The following is a 25,804-nucleotide window of genomic DNA, read 5'->3' as shown; positions in this document are numbered from 1 at the left end:
TTCAGGAGAGGGAAGGAGCTAACATCCACCCTCAAGCAGCTCTTTCCATCCATCCTATTAAAGTTTTTTCAAGACCAGGGACTTCTCATTAGTGGAAGCCATCATCTCTTGGAAAGTCCTGTGGCTCTGGCCACCTCATCCTACCTAAAGAAATGGTCAATTCCTCATGAGGAAAGTGAAGGGAAAAAATTCTAGAAGTCTCCCATACATTGCTAGTACGAAATGTGAGTCACAGAGGAATCCTGCATGCCAGTGATGGGAAAAGGGAAGAACTAACCACACTGGATGATGTTTATTTGCAGGCAATGGTATTTTTAAGGGAGAAGGAGACAGGCTTTTCTGTCTATGATGGGCCTGGAATGAGATAATGGAAATTACAATGGAAATACTCCTATGGAATCACACAGGTCTACAACAGAAGGATTTTCCCTAAGTCACTTCTCCAAAGCAGAATAAGGAAGCATTTTGCTGAGAGGCTGAGGAAGCTGTCACTGTTCTGTACCTGTCTATTCTATACCTTACAGGAATCCCATCCACAGGACCATGGCACCTTTCTTGAACTCACTTTCATGTTTCACAGGATTAAAATTGAACCTCCTGAAAAACTGTTGATGGATGTTTCTCATTAGGAAAGGCTTGGCTAAATGAGCATTTTGTTTAAGAGGCTGACTGAGGAGAATTATCTGGGTACTGTAAAGAAAAAAATCTCTATAGGGGAATTGTTTAGGTCTTTTGTGAGATATTGCATTATTCCTCAGAAGAAGTCCAAGCAGACAGCAGGATGCACAGGGAAGGAGAAAAGAAGCACTAAAAGCCTGAACTAGAATTCCCATGTGTCACACAGGAATTAAAATTTGTTTTAAACTGAAACATTTCAGCTTTTCTGAAGTACTAACTATGTAAAAATCAATCCTTCTTCATGTTATCAGTTTTTTCATCTATATGTCCTATCCTGAATTTACACCAGGATGCAATTTCCTGCAGTGTGATGCAGAACCCAGCACTAGCCACCAAATCACCTCATTTAAACACAAAAAGCACCATTTACCTGCACACTTGTGAAGAGAATCTCCATTCCCCGGGAGCCCAGGAAAGTCTCCCTGCCCAGCTGGATGTTGGTGATGTACTTTAGGCAGAGCAGGAGCCCCCTACGAATGTAAATGAAGTTGTTGGAGACATCATTGCGATGCCAGTCTTGGTAGAGTCTCAGCAATTCACCCAGGTAGCCTCTGTTCACTGCCCGGCGGCTGTTGGACTCTGAAAAGGAGAGAAAAGGCTCAATTAAACTCTTTCCTGTTTGATAATTGTGGCTACTCAGTGCTTGAACTCAGACTTTAATACCTGCTCATTCTTCCTTAATGGTCTTGGTTTAAAAATGGGGTTTTTTTAAACCTTTTTTTAATTATTATTTAAGATGTTATTTGCTAAAAATGACCTAGGTTCTTGGGATCATACCTGAAAAAATAAAAAAAGCAGTGTCCTGTCTGTCTGGAAACAGGAACCCTCCAGATGAACCAACCCATGAGTGGGGAATGGGCAGAGCCCATATCTCCTTCCAAGTGCTAATAAACTTCATTCCAGTTGCAGCACCACAAGATTTCCTGAAACTACTAAGATGAGTTAACAGCATAAAATCTTCACATAGCGCTTTACTTCAGTCCTGAGAGAACACCTTGCTGAGATCAACAAATTCAGAAACCTTGTGGCTGTACAGTCCTGTCACAGCCAGAGAAATTATGTTTAACTTCTAAATGTATTCCCCACTTATACCTGTATAATGAAAGCTATGAATCAAGTGGTTCTGGAAACCTACAGTATTTAAAAATTAACAAAACACCAACATGAGCAATAGCACTTTGGGCTTCTTTTCTGTTGCTTTCTGGCTCCAAGATTTTAAAGGTCACATTCAGATAATGTTTAAAGGCTTTACTATATAGGTAAGAAAATTACAAAAAAAATATTGAGGGGAAAAAAAAAGGATATCTACAATATTCCCTTAATCATGTAGCTCCAGGATATCAGACTGAAAGGAGAAGACTACAAAGCTTGTGATACAATACAAATTCTGCTGTGTATTCCAACACACATCCTTTCACCTGCTGCTTTCCTTGCCCTGCCCCTCAGGACAAACACAAAGCCATACCAAACTCCCTCCCTTCAAACCAACCCTGCCTAAATTTTCCTGACTGCTCCTGCCATTCCTTGCTGTGACACACATTAAAGGCTGTCAGGAGCTCAGTAGTCAGCTGAGGTACCAGGTAGCATATGTAAGGCAGGAGCTCAGCTCCCTGAATGCCAATCAGCATTTGCAGCTCACAACAGATGGCTCCTGGTTCCTCCAGAGCTGGTGGGCTCCAGTCCATTTCCAGTTCATTAGACAAAGTGCCAGAGCCTCTCACACCTGGAACTTTGAAGCCATCAGTGGGGATTCACAGGACAGGAGAAGGTGGTAGAGGTTAAGGCAGAGAGAAGAAAGATGCTGCCTGAAGAAAGTCAGTAACAAAAGCCATGGAAGGAATAAGCAGTAAGCAGCATGGGCAGCCAACCTCAATCCCAGTGATGAAGTAGGTGGAGATATTGGAAAGGGGAAAGAAGCCACCTGAAGTCATCTCAGTCTGCTCTCTGCAGCAGATGAGCAAACTCTTACCCAGAGGAGGGATTGGAGGCTTCTTCTGCTACCTGGCCTGGTCCTGCAAATTTCTCTACCACTGGCACCAACCAGCACCCCCAGACTAGGTTCCAACTCATTTTAATCCTGTTCTGCATCTTCACACCACTCTGCTGCCATGCCCCTGCACTGCCCTGCTGGCCCCACAGCTATTCCAGTCCCACACAGCCCTGCCCAGCAGCTCCAGCACTGCCTCTCCTTGCTGTTATCCACCCACACTAACTGTATTTCAGTGGTTGTCAGCACGTAGGTCACCCTCCTCCTTTGACCTTCACTCTGTATTTCTGTTTTCTATTTGACTCTCTGCAAGAAAACTTTAATTGCTTGAGAATCCCTTATCAATCCCAATGATTTTATTCATGATTTCCTGTTAATCCTCAACCAGCTGTCATGTTTACTAACCTGCAGGATGACTAACCCCTTAAATCAGTCAATCTTCCTTGAAGAATTACTCAGGAAGCTGTGTAAAAGTCAATAAGTATATAAAACATGACAAGAAGAAGAAGAGAGTCAGAGAGCATAAGGTAGGGACAATTTAGATCAGACTCAGAGCTTCCCTGAGCTGTTCAGGGACAGATGAAATTGGACTAGATCTAGGGTTTTATAGCCTCTAGCATTCAGTGCTTGAAGTCTAAGCTTTCTGTGTCAATGTCAATAGGAAGAGGGAAAAACTGGGAAGCACTGTGTGTAAAGCTTCTTGGGGAATTAAAAAAAAAAAAAAGAAAAGACACTCTCAGAGTGTGTTTGTGATTTTTTTTTCCTCATACCTTTTAAGACAGATTTGAATCTCAGCTCCATAGGGACCAGAACACACAACTGTCCTATGCTTTGGTGGTTTTGCTTGTTGAGAAGCATGGAGAAAGGTGAGCAGAATAATTTTGCTGTTTCCTCCCATGTTTTCTGTAGTAGTTAACCACCTTTAGGATCAAAACAGTTGCTTTTCAAAATGAAGCTGAGATAGTCTATTCTGTGAGAAAGAGATGGAGAGGCAGGACTACAGCTTCCTGAGCCCTTTGATCAGAAGCAATGAGAATTAATTGCTGAAGGGGGAAAAAATCCACATTCATTTTGTTTCTCCTGTCTGATTTCATTGATTCTCCTCTGCTCTCCTGGGCTGTCAGTGTTTTTCTTAATTTTTTCTTCCATTTTTTCAGTTCTATAGTCAATAAAGTAGTGAATAAATGAAGGGGGAAGTATGCCAAGATCTCCAGAAGGCAGAATGGAAAAAGGAGGCCTCCCCACCTGTCTGTGTCTGTTGGTCTCTCCATCTAGGGATGCACCAGCATGGGTATCTATCTATATTTTGGCACAAATACAGATGGTGGAAATGAATCATACAGGTACAAGCAGCACAGCACAGATTTGCAGGCAGCAAGAACCACCCCTCCTGGAGTGAGTATGTACAATCTGTGTGGTAAGTGGCAAAATGTCCTATGTCTTTTGACCCTCTCACTGATATTCTTTAGTTAGGCCCTTTCCTCCTTCCTGAGTATGATCAATGTCCAGTGGAAATGGAAGTTTTCCTACCATGCAGCTTTCAGAGGTGCCCAGGGATGGTTCCTCCTATGTTGGGTGAAGTAACTCCTATTGTGTGAAGCCATCACTGGGAACTCAGCACCAAACCCAAAAAAAAACCCTGTTTTCACTAAAGACTCCACTGATAAATGTCCAAAGCAACATTAACAGCAAAAATCTAACTATACATCAACCATTTTAAGCTATAAATATCTGCAGCCATCAGGTGAGCTCTGCCTCCACAGCAGCTGGACCTGTGGCAGTGACCTCCCCTGGAGCAGGGACAGCTCTCAAGGTTACCCCTCAAGGCTGAGGGATTCCTTGCCTGGCACCAGACATGGATGGGTTGGTAAGAGACATTTTTTGCAAGCATGTGACATTCAAAACACATACAGTGAGTTTATGTGAACATCTTTTCATCCCATACTAACCTTAAGTGTGGCAAATAGGAAATTATTGCCCTCCAATCCATCTGTACTTATTAAATATTTTACATACCCAGCTTTTATTGATAAACTAAACTAACTACTAGATCACATTTGTCTGAGCAATCTCTGACTCTTCTCCTATGACAGTCTGTCTTCCTAATCTTTTTCTGGTATCTCTGACAAGGGAACACTGTCTTCACTGTCCCTGGCATTCTATATTCTTTGCAAGAGTTTCAGCTCTGCCTGAAGACACCAGGGTGATAGGAAAATGCTCAATGCCTTCTTAGTTTCCCACATTTCTAGAACTACCCCTCCACTGGTGGTTTCCAGGGCTGTGCTGCTCATCAGTGAAAGTTTAAATGCTGCAGCACAGAATACATGACCCAAATCATCTGCGCAGTACACCAGAAGCACCTGATGTGAATACCCAGCCAACATGCAGAAACCTCAAATGGTTAAAGTTGCATCTAAATTAGCAAGAGGATCACACAAAAATAAATCCCCAGTTTTGACAGAGTTCTCCCGTGTTGGGGCAAGGACAGACTCTAAAGTCAGGTTTTCCATCCACAGGATAAAAGTCTCATGACCACCAGTGTTTCTGTGGACATTTCTGAAGCCCTCTTTGCAATCCAGAGCCTTTTGAAGTGTTTGCCAAGAACACGGGTGCCACTGGAAAACATGCACTGTATTTAATCACAAAACTGAATTACAGTCAACCTGAAATATGATGAGCAATGCGCTGCTTACCAGGCAGAACAAAGAGATATTTATCTTTCAGTCTATCTGCTTAAATCTCTTTGTTGATGCCACTCAGCTGATTCATTATGCCAAGAACATACATTGCTACAGCTTGGAGATAAGAATACCCTCCTAAATTAACCCTGTGACCCCTAAAGCAGTGAAAGGAATAAGAAAAACTCCAACTTCCCCACTCTGCTCTAGTGACTGCCTCTTGGGAATGGAAAATGCAAGATATCTCCTACAGCAAAGAGAGCACAGCTGTTTAATTTGGTCATTGAGAGGCCATTTTTGCAGAGAAAAGCACAAGGGCTCTCTACAGAAACAAAGTTAATCATTCCCATGAAGAAGAGTCACACATGAAGTGCTGGGATCACCTCAAACCCAGAGAAGTTGGTATTTGGTCCCTTGTTGGAAGCCAGAAGATTGCCCTGTAGATGTGCCCTATAAACTGTTTCCCTTTCCCCCTTCGCTTTTCAGTTTCACAGAATTTTCTGGTTGCAACTCATCAGAAAACCAGAAATAAAATTAAAAAAAAAATATACAGTCGCACATAATCTACAGTGTTATTTTTCTGACTGAAGTGGTTTGAAAGAGTTTTAATAAGGATGCTAGGATTTGGAAGACTTCCTCAAACCCAAGCACTGAGTTTTCTGAAGCCAGGTCATCACTGGAGGCACAAACACTGCCCATGCCAAGACAAAGCAGTAAACAATCACTATCAAGAATGTCAACAGAGAATAATGCAGCTCCTCGACACTTAGGTTTCTTTACACCAACCCTGAGAGGCAAAACAGCAGGAAGTTGCCATTCCCCAGGAGATGAAACCAACCTTTTTCTCTGGAGCACTGAGTTACTTTCAGTTTGGGATATGTATATGAATGAAGAGTCTTTGGGAAGGGAATATAAAGGAGATAGAAAATTATTTTCTTTCCCACAAAGTGGCTCTTCTGAGAGAGATAAAAGTATAGAATCAAGACTATTTACTTTCTGAAATTCAGGAGGAAAAGACAGACACAATGCTTGGTTTAGATTATTACGAAAGGAACTGCAAAATTCAACTCTGATCACAATACCCTACAAGATGTGATCATGGATTTTGAGCTGACTGACACTGGAGTTTGAATCCAGAGATGGATAATAAAGACTTAAACTGATGATGAGAGATGAGTACAAGGTGCAGCATTAGGCAAATCCCAGACATGGTGCTGCTGGCTACAGGAATTGGGATGGTTTAACAATGGGGTATTTTGACTCGAGATCAAAGCCCTGCCTCACTAGATCTGTTGTCAAGCACTATGAATTCAGATGTAGAGAGTGCAGGCCTTTCACACACCCTAATCTGCTTCTGTGCCAGAACATCACTTTCTGCTCCTCATCGCCCCTCCTTGATGCCAACATAAAAGGAAAAGAATGACAATGATTATTTTATGCCAGCAGCCACAAAATATAATCCTTATGGTTTGATAAAAAGTAAAAAAAAAAAAAAAAGCAGGTGAAAGGTTAAATAAAGGTTAGTTGATGTAAGATGGGGAGGAAATAGTAAGAAATGAGATGAAAGTCTGTGGGGCGAGGCAAGAGGATAAAGACAGCAAAAGGAGGAAGATATAGAAAGAGAGAGGGGAAAGGCCATCAGCAATAACTGCTGTTAGCACACAGAAGTGTCTTCATGAAATAAGCACCATCAGGAGGTCACCACAACCTGTCTTTTTAAATTGCTCATTACAATTTTCCCAGGCAAGCATTGCACCAAGGGCCCTGCCTGTTTCCCCAGCCTTTTCCCTCAATATCTGCTCAGCCAATGCCTCTGAGACCAGCTCCAGCTAATTTCCTTAAAGACATGCAAGCTGGTAATTCTGGGAAGCACAGATAGTCGGGAATAACAAACACGACCAAAATTAGATTAAAATAACCTGCTGATAAACAAATTACTCACCCAAAATACACAGTGGATGAGGCACAGTGGGGATCCCTATAATCACATCGCCACCGTGTGGCTCCTGCTCCCTCACATCCCCTCCAGCCTCAACACCCCGGGCAAGTGTCCAGTTTTATTCCACTTGCCCAAAACTGGGAATGGCTTGCCAGGTTTATTCTGGGGTTTGAGTTCACTAAAACAAATAGACCCCATGGCTAAGAATCACCTGAAGGGCATCCCACACCTTCAAGTGCGGCTCAAACAGGCTCCAGACAGGGCTTGTCCCCTCCACACCTGGGTGTCTTAAAGATGCTGAAGTGCTCAGCAGTGAGGCTCCCCGGGCCTTAATACAGAGCTGAATCAAGAAATAAGAGCAGATGTACAGACAACTAAATCAAAACCAAAGGAGGCTGGAAAAAAAGTAGCATGTGCATCCTTGGACAGAGAGAAGAGAATTTTGGGAAAGTTGCAGTGCCTCACCTACCTCCTCCTCCCCATCCTGGGCTCTAGGGAGCATGCAGAAATTGAGGAAGAAATAATGGATTTGGGTAACATTGGAAAGCTTGACTAACATAAAAGAGAAGAACAAAAATACTCCTGATGCTCTCATGGCAATTCAGCACCAATATAGGTACTTACCAACCAAAATGTTCAGCCTTTATAATAAAGTCAGACAGAGTTAACATGGTGGAGAGACAACAGACATTAAGAAAGCAGCAAAGCAAGGGAGGAAGAACTTGCTATGAGATGTTTGCTGCATGCATGTGGGGAACAGTGACTGGGAGAGCAGCAGGTGAGGATTGATAAAATACTCTGGGATGTTTGCAAAAAGATAAGTCAGGAGTGAGAGCCTGGCTGATGATCTGACAAGAAATGTCTTCTCCATATCAGTAACCTGAGCTTCCACTGACAGGAAGGTGCAGCACTGCCATTAGAAGGGACTTAAACTTCTACTCCTCCATTATTCACCATCTCTTTGATTATCACCACGTGGCAGTCACTGGATACAGGGACACAAGACAGCCAAGGTCACTGATCTCTCCCTGGGTTCCAGGCATTTTTTCCCTGTTGTGGATAAAGTTTGTTGTGTCCCATCACTTGTTTCTTTAGATAATCTTATACTTTCCCCTCCGAAACACAGCAGCAACAATTTTTCAGGTCCAGATGGATTGGTAATTTTTTCTTACACTGATGTCTCTTTTCCAGGCATATCTTGCTTCTTGCAGTTATGCACCTGATAAGTGAGCATTTAGCATCAGCTTCTGTTAAGAAAGAGACAGAAGCCAAACAGTTTCTAGCCAGCCCATGGCTCTGCAGGTGGACAAAATCTCAAGTAGAGCTTATGGAAGGCTGAGATGAAGATGAATGTTTCTGAATCCATCAGGGAGACACACTGCCATCTGCCTGCTCCCTTTAAAACTACTGTGTGCTTTCCCAGTGCAGCTCTGCTAGAAGCAGGAGGGATGCTGAACCTCAGCACAGCTCTATGTATAATCATATTTCCCTGGATCACTTCAGGCTGGAGCACTCAAGTGACAGGAATACCCCCAGAATGACCACGTTCTTGTCCTGTCTCTTACAGCCCTCAGCACCATCAAAATACCATCTCCCCACCAGTTGCCAGCAAGCAGGTTACTGGAATTCTTAAAAAAAAATTCACAATAATCAGTCCACCAATTCACTACTGTAGCACTTTCCAGGATTCCTGCCTTCCATTTAGTTTGTATCCCACCTAAAATAAAACATGCTCAAGTGCTTCTGAGTGCTTTCCTGTGTACAGCTTTATCTTTTGTTTTTATAAGCAATTTTCAAGAGCTATGGCATTCACCGGATTTGCTTCTTAACTTTCTGAGAGCCCTGCAACACTTCGATGTGCTGAGGCCATGGCCACAAATATGTTAAGTGGGACAAAGAAAGATGTCCTGGTGCAATTCTGAAAAAGAATTAATCCCTTTTCCAAGCGTGGTGCATTTCTCTCAAAGAACCAGAGCTGTTTCTCACATCTCCTGACCCACACCTCCCAAAAGACAAAACCTGCTCATTTTTATGCAGCTACCAGAGCAGTCTACTCCAAAAGCCTGGAGCTTCTCATGTCCTGAACCACAGGACAAAGAGGAAACTAGAAGACATTCTTGGCCACTCAGAACTGCAGAAATCATCCAAAAACACAGTTCAGGCTGACTTCTGGTACATGGTGCTCCATTGGATTTTACAGTATCAGCACCATTTCCTAAATTGCAGTTCCAGTGCCTTAAAAATAAAAAAAAAAAAAAAAAAGAAAAGGCTGAAAACAGATGATGCCTTTTCCTAAAATCACTTTACCATTGACAACTAAACAACACTACTGTTATTTGTGTCCTTTTCTACCTTTCAATGGAAGCAGCATTGCTCTTTGGGACCAAGGGAAGAGGGAATAGCAGTGGAGAACAAGAATCAACAGGATCATTCTGTCCAGCAGCACAGCACAGAAAGAAAAGTCAGAAAGAATATGAAGAAAAAAGCTTACTTGATTTCAGCAGAGCTGCCAGAGCCCCAATGGCTGCCCTGGGGAAAGAAGAGAGATGGAGAAATTATGTCAATTTCTTCAATAATTTTTGTAACCTTCATCTTCACAGTCTTCTGGGCCAGGCTTCCCAGATGGTCTAAACTGACAGCTTATGATGGACTTTGACAGAACCACAATGTTTTACACCAACAGAGGATCCAGCCTCTGCAGCTGACTCAGTTCTTCTAAAAGATCATTAGCCCTCTAGCTTTACTCTTACACTGATTTGTAGTGACCATTAAAATTTAAAGCAACACTCACATATCCAAAGTGATCTAGCAAGTCTTTAAACTGCTGCCCCAGAGCTTTTTTCTTTGTAGCAGAAACTCAGCACATGCCCAATCCAGACACAAGTGCTTCTATCTGCATCAGCAGATGATAACTTCCATATCAAGCTGGGACATCAAGGTCAGTATTTCCAGCCAAATCCCATTCTTTTTTCTATTTTCCTAAAAGAAGCTTCTCCCCTGTCCTCCCTCCCAGCTTTAACTGAAAACAAATTTGAATTTCTTTTAATTGAAGCCACATCTTGCATTGCAGGGGTATGCAAAGGGCCCCAGTCAGAGAAGGACTTGTAAGAAAGGGGTTAAAGCTCTGTAGTAAGACTGCTTGCAGTGAGTAAGGGCAGGGACAGACACATTTCTGTTGACCTTCATAAAAATTGCACTTTCAATGTGTAGGGAAGCAAGTGAACCTCCCTGGGCCAGCACAGCACTGGTTGGATAGGGAGATGGTCACTAACATTTGCAGCTTGAGAAGCTGAACTGAGACATCTTTGGTCCCCAACATCCAGAGGCAAGCTCCTTCCCCATTTGGTAAAATCTCCATCCCACCTGTCTCACAGAAGATTCTTTTGCAGTCATGTTCTCCTGGATCAAGATCCCTGTTCTAACCTGGCTTACTGCTGTGAAGTTTCAAGTGCCCAGAGCTGATTAAATAAGTACAGCTACAAAAACCTCCATGTGCAAGGATTCCTTAAAATGTAATCTCTTTACAAACCAATCCCCAAATAACATTGTATTAAATTCCATACTGAGCCAATTATCATCCTGCAGAAAATAAATATTTTTTGTCATTAAGCTGCTGCTTGTCATGTGTCCTAACAGCAGCTGAGACTAAAAGATTCAAGGTGTGGTTCTTGCTGATACTGGGTCAACATCTCCATCTAAAATCATTCTTTCATAATGAATTTGTCAGAGTTCAACAACAGCTTTACAAACTGCAAAGGAAATGCACACAAGCACAGACAGAACAGGAAATCTGTAGCTAAAAAAATCTCAGCAGAGGAAGCACAGTCATGCTTTCATTACTTCTTTAGCTCCAACTAAACAGCAATCACTCAGATGGTGAAGGAGTCCTGTCATCCCCCAGCTATTCTGCTTAGAAAAGGAATACTCTACAACCACTGAGCACTCAGTCTCTCCCGAGGTTTAATGTCTGGGACAAAGTAAACAACTCTAAGCAAGTTGAAATTCCACCCAGAGCATCTCCCAAAGCTCACACCCCAGTACGTGTCTTGTAAAAAGAGACTGCTTTCCATACCTATATTTTACAGGCCTAATGTGATGTCTCAATCACATGCCAGAGCAGCAGAGCAATGAAGGAATGACCAGAGTATCTCTGGCTCCAAGCAGAAGAGTTCTCAGAATTTCCTCTAGGCATCTGTTTTCTTTTCTAGGTGCTAATGAGAATTGCCAAGAGTTTCAGCAGAGCTACACCACTGTCAAAGTCAACACTGCCAGCAAACCTCCCATCAGCCAATAAATCAGCAAATCTGGATCTTCCAATACTTTTTGGGGGGTTAGTGAACCACATTGTATGCAGACAACTTCATTCATCCTCAAAGGGTCCCAGAACTCCCAGAGCATGTTCTCAGATAGTCTGATCTCCAATTCCTACTATCTATGCAGGCCCAGTAGACTGATGCCAATGATATGCATTGCTTTAGAACAGATTTTGAGAGAAAAAGAAAATAAAAGACAAGGATAAACTGCAAAACAGGTAAAAGAAGTTTAAGGGATAAAACAGACTTAGGAAGAGTAGATCAAGTCAGCCTAACTTGGTATCTTTCTTTGATAAAATAACTGATTTTTTTCTACACAAGGGAAATGTGGTAGGTCTAATTTATCTGTACTTCAATAAAGCATTTGATATGGTGCCACACTGAAAATTATTAGCCAAGCTGGAGAACATGGGGATTACTGTAAGAATTACAATGTGGGAAAGGAATTGGTTAAAGGCTCAATGACAGGAGTTGTGCTGGAAGAGGAATTATTAGTCTAGAGGGAACTTATGTGTGGAAGTCCTCAAGGATCTTTTCAGACTGATCTTATTTCATCTTTTCATTAATGACCTTGGCACAAAAAGTCAGAGTATACTAACAAAATCTGCTGACCGTGTGAAGTCAGGAGCTGCAGCCAATAGCAGGGAGTTCAGAATATCTTTCAGGAGTAACAAGATGTTCTTGAGTTCTGAAGGAACAGAAATGTGATGAAATGTAATAGTCAAAGTGCAAGGTTAAGCATTTAGGGTTTAATAAGGATTACTGTTACGAGCAGGGGCTCATAATTTGGAAATGAGTAGAAGGACACCCTGGATATATGAGCCCATTAAGAGATGAGGACAAGCATGACCAGCAGGGTGACAACCATGAAAAGGACAGATCAGGTCTCAGAAAAGCCACTGCCAGTGGACAAGGGAAAGCATGAATGTTCTCATACAAGGCTTCACCTGAACAGCTGTGTGCAGAGCTCAGCAGAAACCATGCAGAAATGTGCCAAGGAAATCATTATGGTAACGGAGACATAACTCATTAGGAGTCTTAAAGATCACAGTTTAGTCACCTTAACAAAATGATGGCCAAGAGACAACTGGATTGTTCCCCACAGACTCACTGGGTGGCAGAGAAGTAAACACTGAGGAAGGCAGCGAGACACTTAGGCTGAAGAAAAAAATTTGGCACTAGGACAAATGGATATAAAATGGCCATGAATAAATTTAGCTGGAATTGAAAGGATGGGTTTTAAGCACTGGAAAATGAAGGCATGAAACATCCTCTTGGCAGCAATGGGACAAACAACCTAATGACTTTGAAAAGGCAGCCTGGATTGCTTATAACAGGACTGCCAGGCCCAGTTGCCAAGGAGGAAAGGGTCTGAGAAAAGTGACCCAGGAATGACTGTAGCCCTATAGCCTTACATTTTAAACATAGATATAATGGGAATGAAATGAGAAACATGTATTCTAAGTGCAAAGTTAATCAGCCAGCCCAGAAAAGAGCAGCTGCACCAGCTTAAGATGGAAGTCCAAAGAGTCCTATGGCCAACAGTGCCAAGGAAAGTATGCAAGGCCACAACAGAAACAGTGCTGGACTTGCAGAAGAGACTCAAACTCCAGCAGCTTGCAGTCCAGAGATCCCATAACCAGCAATGGTGCTTTTAGGAGGGGTTTCAGCTCTCAGCTGATTTTGCTCCCAAATATTTGCCTGAGAACTTTTGAACTTGCACAAACTCTTAGCATTTATAATTATCCCGGGAAAGGTTTTCACACCTACATTGTGTAGAGAGACAACTACCTGCATTTAAGTTTGGATTTTCAATCAGCATTTTAATTTGCACATTAAGTCAGGTGTTAGCCATCCCCAGAATATTACCTATCTTTGATGCTGCACAAAATCAAGTCTAGAAAACACTCCACTGGAAACAATAAGTCATAGGAGAGGAACAGAAGCAGAATAGGCTTTCACTGAAAGCAGCAGCAGGAACACTAAAGCATCAGTAGGGCTACAGCAAGGCAGGCAAACGGTGTTTGTGATAATATCAGCACCTCTTAGCACCATATGGCAAACCAACAGCATCTTTGCTGGCATCAGGAGATATGAAATGAGTAAGCCTGGGACAGAAAGACAGAGACAGGAGTTCATAAATTGTGCACGAAAGCAAGGACAGGGCGGGAGGAAGATAAGAACAGGAGGAAAAGTTTAAGAGCACAAGAAAGATGACTTGATGAGCCATATGCCAGACCACAGAATTTGATAGTGTGCCCAGAGCAAATCTCTGCATTTGTCTTGAGAAGGAATGGAAGGGAGATGAGGGGGGCAAAAATGGATTAAATCATTAAAAAACCTGCCAAATCTGTCCAGATGCCTTCCTCTGATTTTCTGTTTTCTGTGGTAATACATTAGCAAAATCTTAGCTGTTTTGTCAAGTCCAGTGTATCCCAAAGAAGACTCATTTATATATTAAAAAAAAAAGTATAAATAAAGTTGTGCTATTTTATAAAGCATAATAATAAATGCTGCTCCATAATCAGAAAACATTAAAAACTCCCTGTAGCAGCAGTGGAGACAGCCACTCTGAAGAATGGAAAACTTTGAAGTGTTTCCAAGTCAGCAGCTTGGATATCTGGGCAGGAGTACAACTAGCAGACAGATAGACAAATGCAACTTCCAGATCCTGTGCTTAGGAACCAGGAGCAACAACAAAGAAAAACTCCATGTCCCAAGCCAAAGCATTATTGGATTAGCCAATAAAACCAGGCTGTTAAAAAGCCTGGACAGAGGAATCCTGTGCCTAGGTCACCCTTTCAGATCTGAACTGCCAGGATATTTTTTGCTGGAAATCACTGCAGGCAGAGGAGCCTGAAAGCCAAGATGTCTTCAGTTTTCTTCTGCACTCGAATCTCAGCTCACAGGTTGTGGCACAAGGCACTGTGATGGACAGTGCTGTGCCTGTGTTTCTGTCTCTTGAGGAAAACAGAAGGACTTCTGAAAATGCAAACCCTCACTCCAGAAGAGATGCATGGTTGACCGCACAGAGGGATTTTAAGACTCCCAGGACACATTGATGTTGGTGCACACCCATCCAAGTCTAGCCTGGGACTAAGGACAGGGCAGAGCAGTGAAGCCAAAGACTGAACAAAGAAATGAACCAAATGGGCTCTGCAGATCAGCCCCCATGTAATTTAACCATCCTTCCTTCTGTGAAATTGTGCTTTCTACATGCTAAAACACAGAACATCCTCCTCAAATTATCAAATGAAAGCTAATGACTTGGTGCTTTATTATAAACCTTTTCAGCCTGATGCTTAATTCCTTACAACAATCACACCTGATAAAGACATAAAGCACTACTTTTATAGTAAAGCAAGAAAAGCTTCTGCCCCTGCCTGGCAACCCATGTTGCTCAACTCCTCCTGCCCTTCACCCTGCTATCTCACATATACTCACTTGTTGCTGTCATGTTTATTTATATCAAAAGCAGTGTGGGGAAGGGACCCTGCAACAGGTATTTGTACAGCCCCTGGCACAATGGACCCCTGGCTCAGAGCTCAAGGTATCACAGCTCACAGGCTTGAAACCCCCAAGCTTCCAAAGCCCCTCTCTCCGGGAGGAATTGTGTCCTCGAGTGTACATTATCTGGCTGCATTTTGCCTCAGACGCCTGGGACTTGTACTTAACTGCTGGAGTTTATACAGTCACAGAGCCACTCACTCTAAAGACAATTTCACATTTGACAGCTGAGAGACATTCAGAAACAACACGCAGGCACCACGGCAATAGGTGCTTTATAAATCCTACCAGAAGGTAGATCTCATCCGAGGCAGATGCCTTGAAAGTCATTTCCCTCATGGCCCAGAAATACAGATCTTAAATATCCAGGCACTTGCACAGTGATTTGTTTTAAAGACTTAAAACCAGCAGCTTCACAAGTCTTGGAAATATGGGTGGGCAAAAGCTGCTTATGCTGCTGGCATTTTCATAGCAGTGCTAGTCTAGGACTTATGCAAAAACACCCATCACGTTGTCCACTTTAATTCCAGCTTGTTAGCGAGGCATTAAAACTAAAAAAGGCAGTTTGCTCACAGTCTGCAATGTCCCACACACTGCCAACAGGTGGAGTTTGGCGATCCAGCTGTTGTGTACAGATGTGCTTTTAGTGTAATGCTGAAAGATGGGGGGGGGGGGGAAATTAAAAAAAAATAAATAAAATCACACCCTCCTTTTCTAATGGATACATCCATTCCAGTGCCCAGCATGTCTGAGTTCCCAGGTTCAGCTCAAAGCCTTCACTGCTTCGTCTTCGAAACATCTCTGCCTGCTCTGGAGCCTGTCAGGTTAAAATCAGTGAAAAGTTATAGGCTTCCAGCCTCTTTCATCTCTGCCTCCCAGAAAGAAGGGTGACTCCAGGCTTATCCTCCAGGCATCCTTACAAGTATCCTACTTTCTCTTGTGTACAACAAGTACAGAAGGAGAGGCAGCTGTATCCTAAAAAGTCAAGCTATTCTTTACAGCTCTAAATTAAATTAGCTTCAAAGTAGTAACAAAGAAGAACAAGGTACATGAAATACGCTTAAAACCTTGTAAAAAAAATGGTCAGGCATTTCTTACAATGCAGTGCAGAGCTGGCACTGCCTCCCCAGGCAGAAGCCAGACCTCAGAAGATTATGTCAGCTCCCTCTCCAGGGTCAGATGTCACCAGTATGGCCGAGGCAGCCTGTGACAGTTTGTCATTCACATCAAGATGAAGGGGCTGGAAGGTTCACAATCAGACAGAATTCTTAACAAATTCATCACCCAGGCACTTCCAGGCTGACAGTGTGAGAACCCAGCTCTCCCACCCCAGAGACACATGTAGGGGCACTGGGAAAAGGGCTCAATACTGTCCTTGATTGATTAAGAGGAGTGCTGAGGACACTCATCAAGGCCACATCTGCTAACAAGCGCCAGCAGAGCCCTACAGAACATCTCATACACAGTTAAAGTGTGTCAGGGAATGTGGTTAAATCCCCCTCCTTTCCCCAGGCAGCTGTCTTTCATTCCCAATCCAGTTACTACTCAGTTCAAAAGAGCCTGGTGTTCTCTTGGCTCACTCCTTAGCTGTCATTTTATTTGTAGCTCATCCGTTCCCAGCAGCTTTTGCTCTGGAAACCACAGGAGCTGATAGGAAGGCTCTGCTGACAGGAGAGTGTGTGCTCCACACATGAGGGAAGACACCCAGCCCCATTTTTCTTACTTCTGGATCATTCAGCCTCAAACTTTTCCAAGTGCTGTGTACATCCAGAGGGACACAATCTGTGCCCCCTGCTCAGGGCATGATGAAATCACTTCTTGGTGACATACCCAGGAGCCCTGGGCTCAAATCTCAGCAGGGCCACTGGGACATCTTTCATTAAGAGAAATTGAACTGCAGGTGCTTTGCCATTGGGGAGTCTCTGATGGTGAACTATTATGGGAGAGTTTGGGGGTACCCAGGGGTTTATGACGCCAGAAAATAAGGCTGCACACACACCATATTGCTGGCAAACCACAACAAGATTTTCATTTTATGGATATTATCAATTACTGGCAAAGAAATGTCCAAAGTCAGCTTGTGCTGCCAACAGTCAAGGTAGAGAGGTACCTAACACGTCACTGCTTTTGCCCAGAGCTATTTGAGAGCACAGAAGGGAGGCTGGTTTCAATGCAATCAAGGCTAAGAGCTGTAACTCTCCCTGGCTGCTGGTTAGTACAAACCATCTCTAAGGCAGCAGTAATCTCAGGGTACAACATCTTTAAAAAGCACTTTGTAATGAAAGGTGCTCTTGAGCTGTGTTTTGAATGGTTTCCTGTCCTGCATGGAGCTAAGCTGCTGCAATGGATGGAAAACTTGAGTTCTCATTTTAATTGTTCCTGCGGCTTTCAGAATTTTGAGGTTTGTTTTGTCTGACGTTTTTGTTTTGTTGGTCTTTTTAACCAAAGAAATAAACATCTTTCAGAGAAGCTAATTTAAAAAATGTGTACAACATAAGAGACTTGAAAAGGACATGAATTGTGAAGCTGAAGGACTGAGAAAGCATCCTCTTCCTTGATCTCTTCCAAGAAAAAAGTCTTACTTGTATAGAAGCCTTTTCTTTAAGCAAAAGTCAGATGTTTCAGAATAAAAGCAGGAATGACTTATATTGAATACAAGATGGAAAAAAAAACCCTCTATTCTTTTTAATCTAATGGTACTGTTTCCATATTACAAGGGTCTAGAAATAGATCCATCAGTCTGAGTTTATATTGCACTTCACTTCCCCTCTGGTCCTATTCAGATGAAGCACATCCATAAAGCCCAGCCAAAGGAAACTCAAAGTTTACAATCTCTAGGGAAGAAAGCTGGATTGCAGAGTGGTTTTGAATATGGCAGAGCGGTTTTGAATATGGCAGAGCAAGAAGCTGTTTCGTTCAGGAGGTTGCAAGTGCAAATAGATACCTGTGAAATTAATCTGCTTGCATGCAATGCATTTATCAACTCCACATGCTTCCCAAGGAGGTATCACTTCCCTTGTTATGCACACAGGTCAGGCTATTTCTATCCATCACTCTTACCTAAATCCCAGAGGATGGTGGTCAGATTTAGACCTGCCTGAAAAGCTCATATACAAGTGGAATTTCTACAAAATATGCAGAACAAAATGTGCAAAACAAGTCACCATTTTTCCCCTCTTTTTCAGCTATTCCCACTTTTCAACCTTTCTAAGGTTGTGTTCCCTAAGTACATCCATACACAGCCTTCCAGCACTAAATTTAGTGGGAATTGGGCAGTTTACAGTTTGTTGGTCCTAAATGGTGCTGCCAAACAGAAATAGACTTGGAAATACTGGGGCATTCATTTGTATGCCACGAGTGCACACAATACTGAGCTTAATTGGTACTATTAAATCAGTGTCAAATTGAGAACAATGCATAAACATGCTTGAGAACCACAAAGTAACATTCTCTTACAGATTCACAATAGGCATCTTGACCTGAATTTAAAAGGCATTTTTATGTCTAAACACACAGGTAGCACTCAGCAGGATTTTTCAAAGCTCCTTTGTATACTAAGGTCAGAACTAGCTTTTAACTGTACAAGTTAATCCATTAACCTGCTGAGAGGCTTTCTTTTATGGTTACATTCCCTTTCATCTTCACACATTTAAATATCTCTGAAAATCTGGACATTCATTCAAAAGTCAGGTCTCACCTAACTACCTTCAGTCAATGTCAATAGCCAGTTTTAAGAAATTTTTCAAATGTGTCTTTTATGCTAAAAATTTCACATTTTTCCCACCACAAAACAGACATTTTTCTGTGTCAAAACAGAAGGCTGCAAAACACATGTAGAGTGGTGCTATATATATATGTAACACTGACTAGTTTTGCCACAGGTAAGCATGAAATTCTGCGGGGGGAAATTGCTTTAATTGCAGAGCAGGGAGAAAAGCTTACTAATTTGCCTGGGATTTTCAATGAATGTTTAGCAGAAAGAGTCATCCTGCTCTTCACCTCTCCCTGCCATTCTGTGGTTTCTGTCTCACTGGATAGTGAGGGAGGGGTGGGGATGCTGCTGCTGCAGTGTGTATTATACCCAGAGATATAAAAGGAGGAAAAGGTGTGGAAAGCAGGCAGCTTCCCCACTGCCCTGCAGCAGCTTTCTGGACATAAGATCCCCAGGCGGAGATAGGGGAGGCAGCAGAGTCACCTGAGGACATGCAGAGTCACACAAAACAGGACAGATGCTGCAAATGAGGATGCACCTCCTGCAGAAGCTGTCCCTGCAAGCTGAGCCACCACCTCCAGCAGCAGCACCCCAACCCTGCTGGCACCCTGCCCTCATCCTGCCCTCGTCTCCACAGCTCAGGCAGCTCAGAAGTGGCACATCTGACTGCAGGGAAGGCAACCTGCAGGCTGCAGGTCAGAGACGAGGCTCTCTGCAGCCACAGTGCCTCGAGATATACAGCATTTCAAAGAATTACAGCCTGTATAAGACAGCAGTGGGAAGGGCAGAGGGATTGTCCTGAGAAAGAGTGAGCTGTTTGTTTATTCATTTCACTAGCATGCACGAGAGTCAGAAATGGGTTGAACTGCTACATCACCAGTGTTGCCTTCCACACAGCACTGTGCCTAGCTGGTACCTGAGCTTCAACATGCAGGATGCATTTGAGAGGAAGGGCAGGAAGAGTGCCACACCAGGGCAGCCAGAGCACAGCCTCAGCCTTCCTCTCCACACCTACAAGGGGATTTGAGAGCAGACCAAGCCTCAGTTGCCACACAGGTCACTGCAGCACCAGGGAGCACATGAGGCTGAGGGTCAGGCAGCATCTGGCTGATCCAGCCTAACCCCAACCCTCATCCAGCCACCCACAGACTAATGAATCTGTTTAATTGCTCATGCATCATTCCTTATGAAGCAATAACCTGGTCACATCCTAACACCAGTGCCTGATCTTCACAACATTTAGCTAGGGTGTTTAAAAGGAAGAGAAAGTCAGTAAATGTCAAAATGCAGCAAATACTGGGTCAAATTCTCTTGATATTTGCTGTCTGAAAGCTTCAATGTCACACTGGCATAACTGCAGGGGTTTTTGAAGCAGTAATTTGCAGAAGCCTAAGTAATAAAAGTTAGGGGTTGGGTTTGGGATTTTTCCTCTCTTCCATTGGAAATCTTCCATCTGACATAATCCAGCCAAACCCTGGCATCTCAAAAGCAGACCATATCAAAGCCAAAGCTGGTAGAACATGTTCTGTAATATAATAACGATGAAGCAACAGGGATAAATAATTAAAATGCACACAAAAACTTCTGAGCATTATTGGGATGGTTCTTCCACGTGTGTTTTTTTTTTTCTACACAGTAAAATCTGGAAGGTGGTTAAAGCTAGAATGACCACAAATTTTTAAGTGCAATTTTAAGCAACTAAGAAAAACAAGGAGGAAATTAAGCTTTTGACTAGACAGTGGCAGCTGTTGTGCCATTGCAGCATATGCCCTATAGCCCACACAAAGCCCAAACTGTACCCTTTTAACACAGGAAAGAAACACATGGAGTAGATGTGCTCAAGTTATAGGATGATTCTCTCTTCTGTTCTGCAATAATCTGGCTTTTGCTGTCTCAGAGACATGACCTTTCCAAGGTTTGCTCTTCAAGGGGAGTTTCCATTCCCATCTCCAGAGCTGCAGCCATACTGGGAATCAGCAGCCCTGTGCTTCCTCACCAGCCACTTCCTCAAGTTTTCAGGTTCTCCCCTCCACTTTCCAAGCCCTGTCTCCAAACACATCCCAGAGCAGCTCAGCTCTGGGTTTATTTACAGATTTTACTGGCATTGCTGCAATTCCAAGTGTTGCCCTGCAGATAGAGAGATCTAGAAGAGCCCTGCCAGTGTTAGTGAGCCAGAGCTGAATCTGTGCCATTGCTGTTACAAAACCTTCTCTCCCTGAAAAATTCATTTCACCTTCATTGGCAAATACTCTATTATTTACTTATCTCTTTTATTCTCTGTAATTAGTCTTTGATAACTACTCTAAAGAGCCTGAAAGACTGAAGGCTTTGGATCTCTCTTTCTGCCAGCACTGGAAATGAATCTCTTGTGTTGCCTCTATCTCTAAATCCCAGTTACCCTGCTGGTGTGGCTCCAGCAATGCTATCAGGACAGGGAACCCTGCAGCAGAAAGGCTGTTGCTAAGGGCTTTGACACTGTCATATAACTCTGCTCAGGGCAGGTCTAATCACTGCTGTGCTTTAAAACCACTGATAGTTGTAGAGACTGGCTCACACTCCACCTGCCAACATTGCCAGCACTGGTGGAGCTGGGGAAAAGCCTCAGCAATCACAGGAAATTCTTGGGGCTGATTTCCTTGTATGGACAGCATTGTACAAGTTGTTCCTCTACAAGTTCTGCATTGTGATTTACTTTCATTGTTTTTTCCAAATTTCCCTTGTCTATCTTTGGACTGAAATCTTTTGTGGGGAAGATTTTACAACTGCATTCTACCCTCTTCCTAAGAGCAAGAGGCTCCTGGGTGGGAGGAGAAATGGCAATAAATCAAGCAAAAGGCAGAGAAGAGGAGATTCCTGGGCTCTCACATGTGCTGACACACAAGTGAATGCCCTCAGCTTTATCTGCTCACTCTCTGGCCTCTATCAGAGATTCACGTCATTACCCAGCTCAGTGATTTCCGAGGGGGAATTCTTTCTTTGTCTCCTTGACACAGGCAAACCAACGCAGGCAAACAGGCAGGGTGGGACCTGGTCAGCTCTACGTGTGTATTCTGACAGGCTTTGCTTAGAAATCCCTTTTCTCCAGTCCCTGTCCCCCAGGGCTGCCTGGCTGAGGCTTTCTGAAGGCTTTGGCACTTCACTGCCACCTCAGACATGATTACAAGGTCATATAACCACATTACTCAGTTCTCTCCTCACTGAGCTAGCTCCACATTCACTCCACAGTCCACTTCAACCCCATTCCCCCTCAACATAAAAGCTTTCACAAATTCACTGCTGTTCTTCTCTCCCCTTTCTCATTTCTCCCCCCTGTGTTGTCACTGAATGCCTCAGACAGAGCTGACTTTACCCTCACTGCTCTAAATAAGGCTTGAGAAAAGTGTGGGCTTAAGTGCATTAAACATAAGAAAAGTGCGGTCTCAGGTGACTTGCCCACAGTATCTCAGATTAATACTTCAGACATGAGAGATCTTTTGTCCCCTAACATTAGACTTTTTTCTTTCTTTACTCTAGCAGCCCCACCACTACTGGTGAAAAACCTCCCTGCACCTCCAGATGAAGAGCAGCCTGCACACTCCTCATCTCACAGATAACCCACCAACTTCCAGAAGTCATACCAACCCTTCATTTCTCCCAAAACTATGAAATATTTTATAATCCTTCAAGCTGTGTTCTCATTTTTTAAAAATGTTAATAATTCCACTCTTTTTTCCATGCTACGTACAAAATACTCAGCATAACCAGTTCACACTAGTCTTGACCTAACCTTTTAGGGGGGCTATTATATTCAGCTGCAAGAAAGCAGTATTAACAACTCATCTAACTCCGGGAAACACTCTGAGATGCAACTGATGGATGAAATCAAGTCACACCTCCTGTTTGGATAAGAGTGACGGTAGTTTCCATGGCTACATGGGATATACACCTCAGAGAGGTCCTGGGAGGCAATGGGATTGCAGTGAGGCATCTAAGTATTAGTTTTTATCCAGTTAGAACAAAGACCAACAGCAAGACAGATACAGCAGCATGAATAACTCTCCCAGATTGGACAATATGTCCCAAAAAGCTTGGGTAGCCCACACTGGAGGCCCAGCCTGAAGAGTTGTTAAGAGAAGGAGGAAGATTAAAGCTCCGGGAGAATCTCCCACCCAACCAGGCCAGAGCTGCCTGCAGGCTGGACATCCCCAAAGCCATCACATGAGGCCAGCCATGAACTGCATCTGCCATGGCCACTGGGTGTGAAAAGTCAAGAACTTGAGAACAGCAGAGACTTGCCCTCACAGCATCTTTCCAAATATAGCACTCTAGCTCACCAAAGGGGAGAGATAATGGGCAGGCAAAGAAAGGCCTTCAGCAGAAAGCACTGTTTCTCTTTCAAACTGCGACCTGAAATAGATGTAAAACATAAGCTAGACCTAAAAGAAAAAAGCAAACATCTCACTTAGTTGCTCATTTATAAATCAGTTCCTCCCTTCCCATGACATATCAATTCAAGGCGAAATGTGAATTTCTCTCTATATAATGCTCCAGTTTCTCTCCATATAATTCACCAGGTTTGATGCCTCAGAGGTAGGTGCATCTGTGGTGAAACTTGCCATTCCAAAGGCCACCAAGAGATGGCACCAGGATTTCTGTGTGCCACGTGCTCATCCAGACCTCTGGAACAACCTTGGGAGATGCTATTCCTCTCCGCCTCATCAATTCCTCATCTATTTTCAAATCTCGCCTGAAAACATCTCTTCTTCCCTTGTCTCTACCTCTTAATTTTTCAATTTCTCTCATCTAGTGCTATTAACAGTACAATGCTGGTAAAGTGTAATTCTGAAATGCAACTCTATTTGTTCTGCAAAGCAGCACTGACACACCATCAGTCTGAAATGAGATTTTGTAACTTCTTATTGATATTAGAACAGGTCATTCTTTGAGAGAAACCACACAGACCGTAAAAAGAATGAAAGAGAAGGAACTTCATGAAACTGGGACACCTCTGGCTCCAAGATCATTTCTTCTGTTACAAAGGCTCATTGCATTAAATTTGCACAGTAGGGTTTATTTGCTTATCTTAGTGATACAACCATCCCTGCTTCATATTATCTGAGATTTTAGTCAAGTTGAAGAGACACTTTACAGAAAGTCATATTTTCAAGACAACCCTCTTTCCTTTGTTTCTGGCATCATCTCATTCAGAATGGTATTTACTAGTTTTATTTAGCAGGACTTTGAGGATAAATCCCATGTAGATCAAGGCCAGATGTGAAGCAAGTAATTTAGCTGTGATACAGCTCAACAGAAATATTTTGTCCCGTCCTGTGAATTTTCTACACTGATCAAGTGAAACAAATAGTGTCTGTTTATTCTCAAGATGCTAAGCATTGATTAATTCTGACCACATTCCAATGGAATCATGTGTTACTTTCCAATTAAATATCCAGACTGCTCAACATGATTAATGACAAAACACAGACTAACAAGAGGAATTAAGAATGATTTGCTTTTGATCCTCTATCAGGAACCACTGCCAAATAAACAAAGGCATAAAGCTGTATACGGAGCATTCCTCAAAAAGAACTGATCTCAACAGCTTCCCTATCAGGTTGAAGAACTAATTACCACATCAGTGCATCGAGTTTCTTCTGTCTCAAAATACTGTCTGGCAGTGGCCAAATATGCCACATGCTCTTCTGTTCAAGAAAAGAACAGCTGGAAGTTTAGACCAATGCAGGTGATGGAGCTGCAATAAATGTTTATGGTGGTGTACCTGCAAGATGTTATCCAGGACTAAGGATAGAGAAAATCCAACTGCCTGCACTGGGGTCTGGGGCATGTCTGCAGCTGGATCTCATCCAAGTGCCTCTCCATCATTCTTAGCAGAAGAGATAAGTGCAGTGCTCAGGTCATCCCCAGGACATGTCTCCTTTCTCTTTGTCTCAACCAGATGTATCTCACTGCTGGTCTGGTTTCTTCTATCACAGTTAAGGTCACAGAAGATCACTTCTACAAGCATTTGTTGATGTGGCACCTTGGTCACTTTTCAACACCATGGGCTCAACACTTTAACCTTGCATTGAAAGCACCAGTTTCAATACAAGAAAATAGAATCCTAGCTGTATGCAAACAAAACAGGTTGTATGAAATAGAGTAATATATCTATGCCTATATTCAAATCCTAATTTGAAGCTATATATAACCTCTTAACTTACATCTTCAGCATTTCCAGGGTCTTCATATTGTCCTTGGTCAGTCCAAAACAATATCTGATTAAATATGGTTTTTAGCTTTAGATGTGTTCTCTTGATCACCTTGACATTTCTCTCTCCACTTGCATGATCTCTGCTTTCTGTAGTCAGTAAAAATCCCCTCATCTCCCTCTGTGACAAATTTGTGATACAGGAATCACTGCATGGCCATGGCAACAGTGCCATCATTATTCCTGCATGTTTCAGACTCATGAATCCCTCCCCATCTCAAATCACCCCTGAGCATTTATCAGCAAAGAAAAGACATCTGTGGTATTCTCATTCCTCCTGGGTTTTGAGCCCTGACACCAGATGGCTACAATTCCACTTTCCAAATCTCTTTCAGCAACCATCTACCTGGCCCAGCCTTAAATGCCCACCCTGCTACTTCCAAGTTTTCCACTCCAGACTCATCCTGCACTGCATAGAGAGAAATAAACATTTTCAAGACACCTCAAGTTTCTAGAGGCAAACATTTACCACAGGTGAAGAGAATTTGCCTCTTTTTCCCTTTAGTGAGTGAGGAATCCAGATATCCACCTCAGGTGAAATAGAGTTACATGGGAGGATTTCCTCCCTTTAATGAAAGGGGAGATTATCAGCAAGCATTTGAGGCACTGGGACTATCCAATAAAAGCACCAAACATAAGAATTGTGATCAAATGTCAGAAGTGGGTAATGCTGGACATGAGCAAAGGCAGATAATTTCTGCATATCACATTTTGTAGTGAATTAATTTGGCACCATTCCCAGA

At 42.9% G+C, this 25,804-nt stretch overlaps 1 protein-coding gene across 4 annotated transcripts in view; it reads right to left on the bottom strand.

Annotated features, from left to right (window-relative positions):
- The window catches only part of AGBL1 (AGBL carboxypeptidase 1), a 263,897-nt gene that overhangs the window by 209,630 nt on the left and 28,463 nt on the right, over positions 1-25,804 (bottom strand). For all 4 annotated transcript variants that reach the window (XM_085070420.1, XM_085070421.1, XM_085070423.1 and 1 more), the window contains exons 6-7: positions 9,774-9,811; positions 1,049-1,257 (exon numbers count right to left, since the gene is read on the bottom strand). In XM_085070420.1, the coding sequence (XP_084926546.1) occupies positions 1,049-1,257; positions 9,774-9,811 (247 nt within the window). The remainder of the gene's footprint in view (positions 1-1,048; positions 1,258-9,773; positions 9,812-25,804) is intronic.

This window comes from Lichenostomus cassidix, chromosome 10 (assembly GCF_008360975.1).
Source record: "Lichenostomus cassidix isolate B80296 chromosome 10, HeHo_3.0, whole genome shotgun sequence".
In the NCBI taxonomy this organism is placed as follows: Eukaryota; Metazoa; Chordata; class Aves; order Passeriformes; family Meliphagidae; genus Lichenostomus; species Lichenostomus cassidix.
This window is presented reverse-complemented; position numbering and strand designations above follow the sequence as displayed.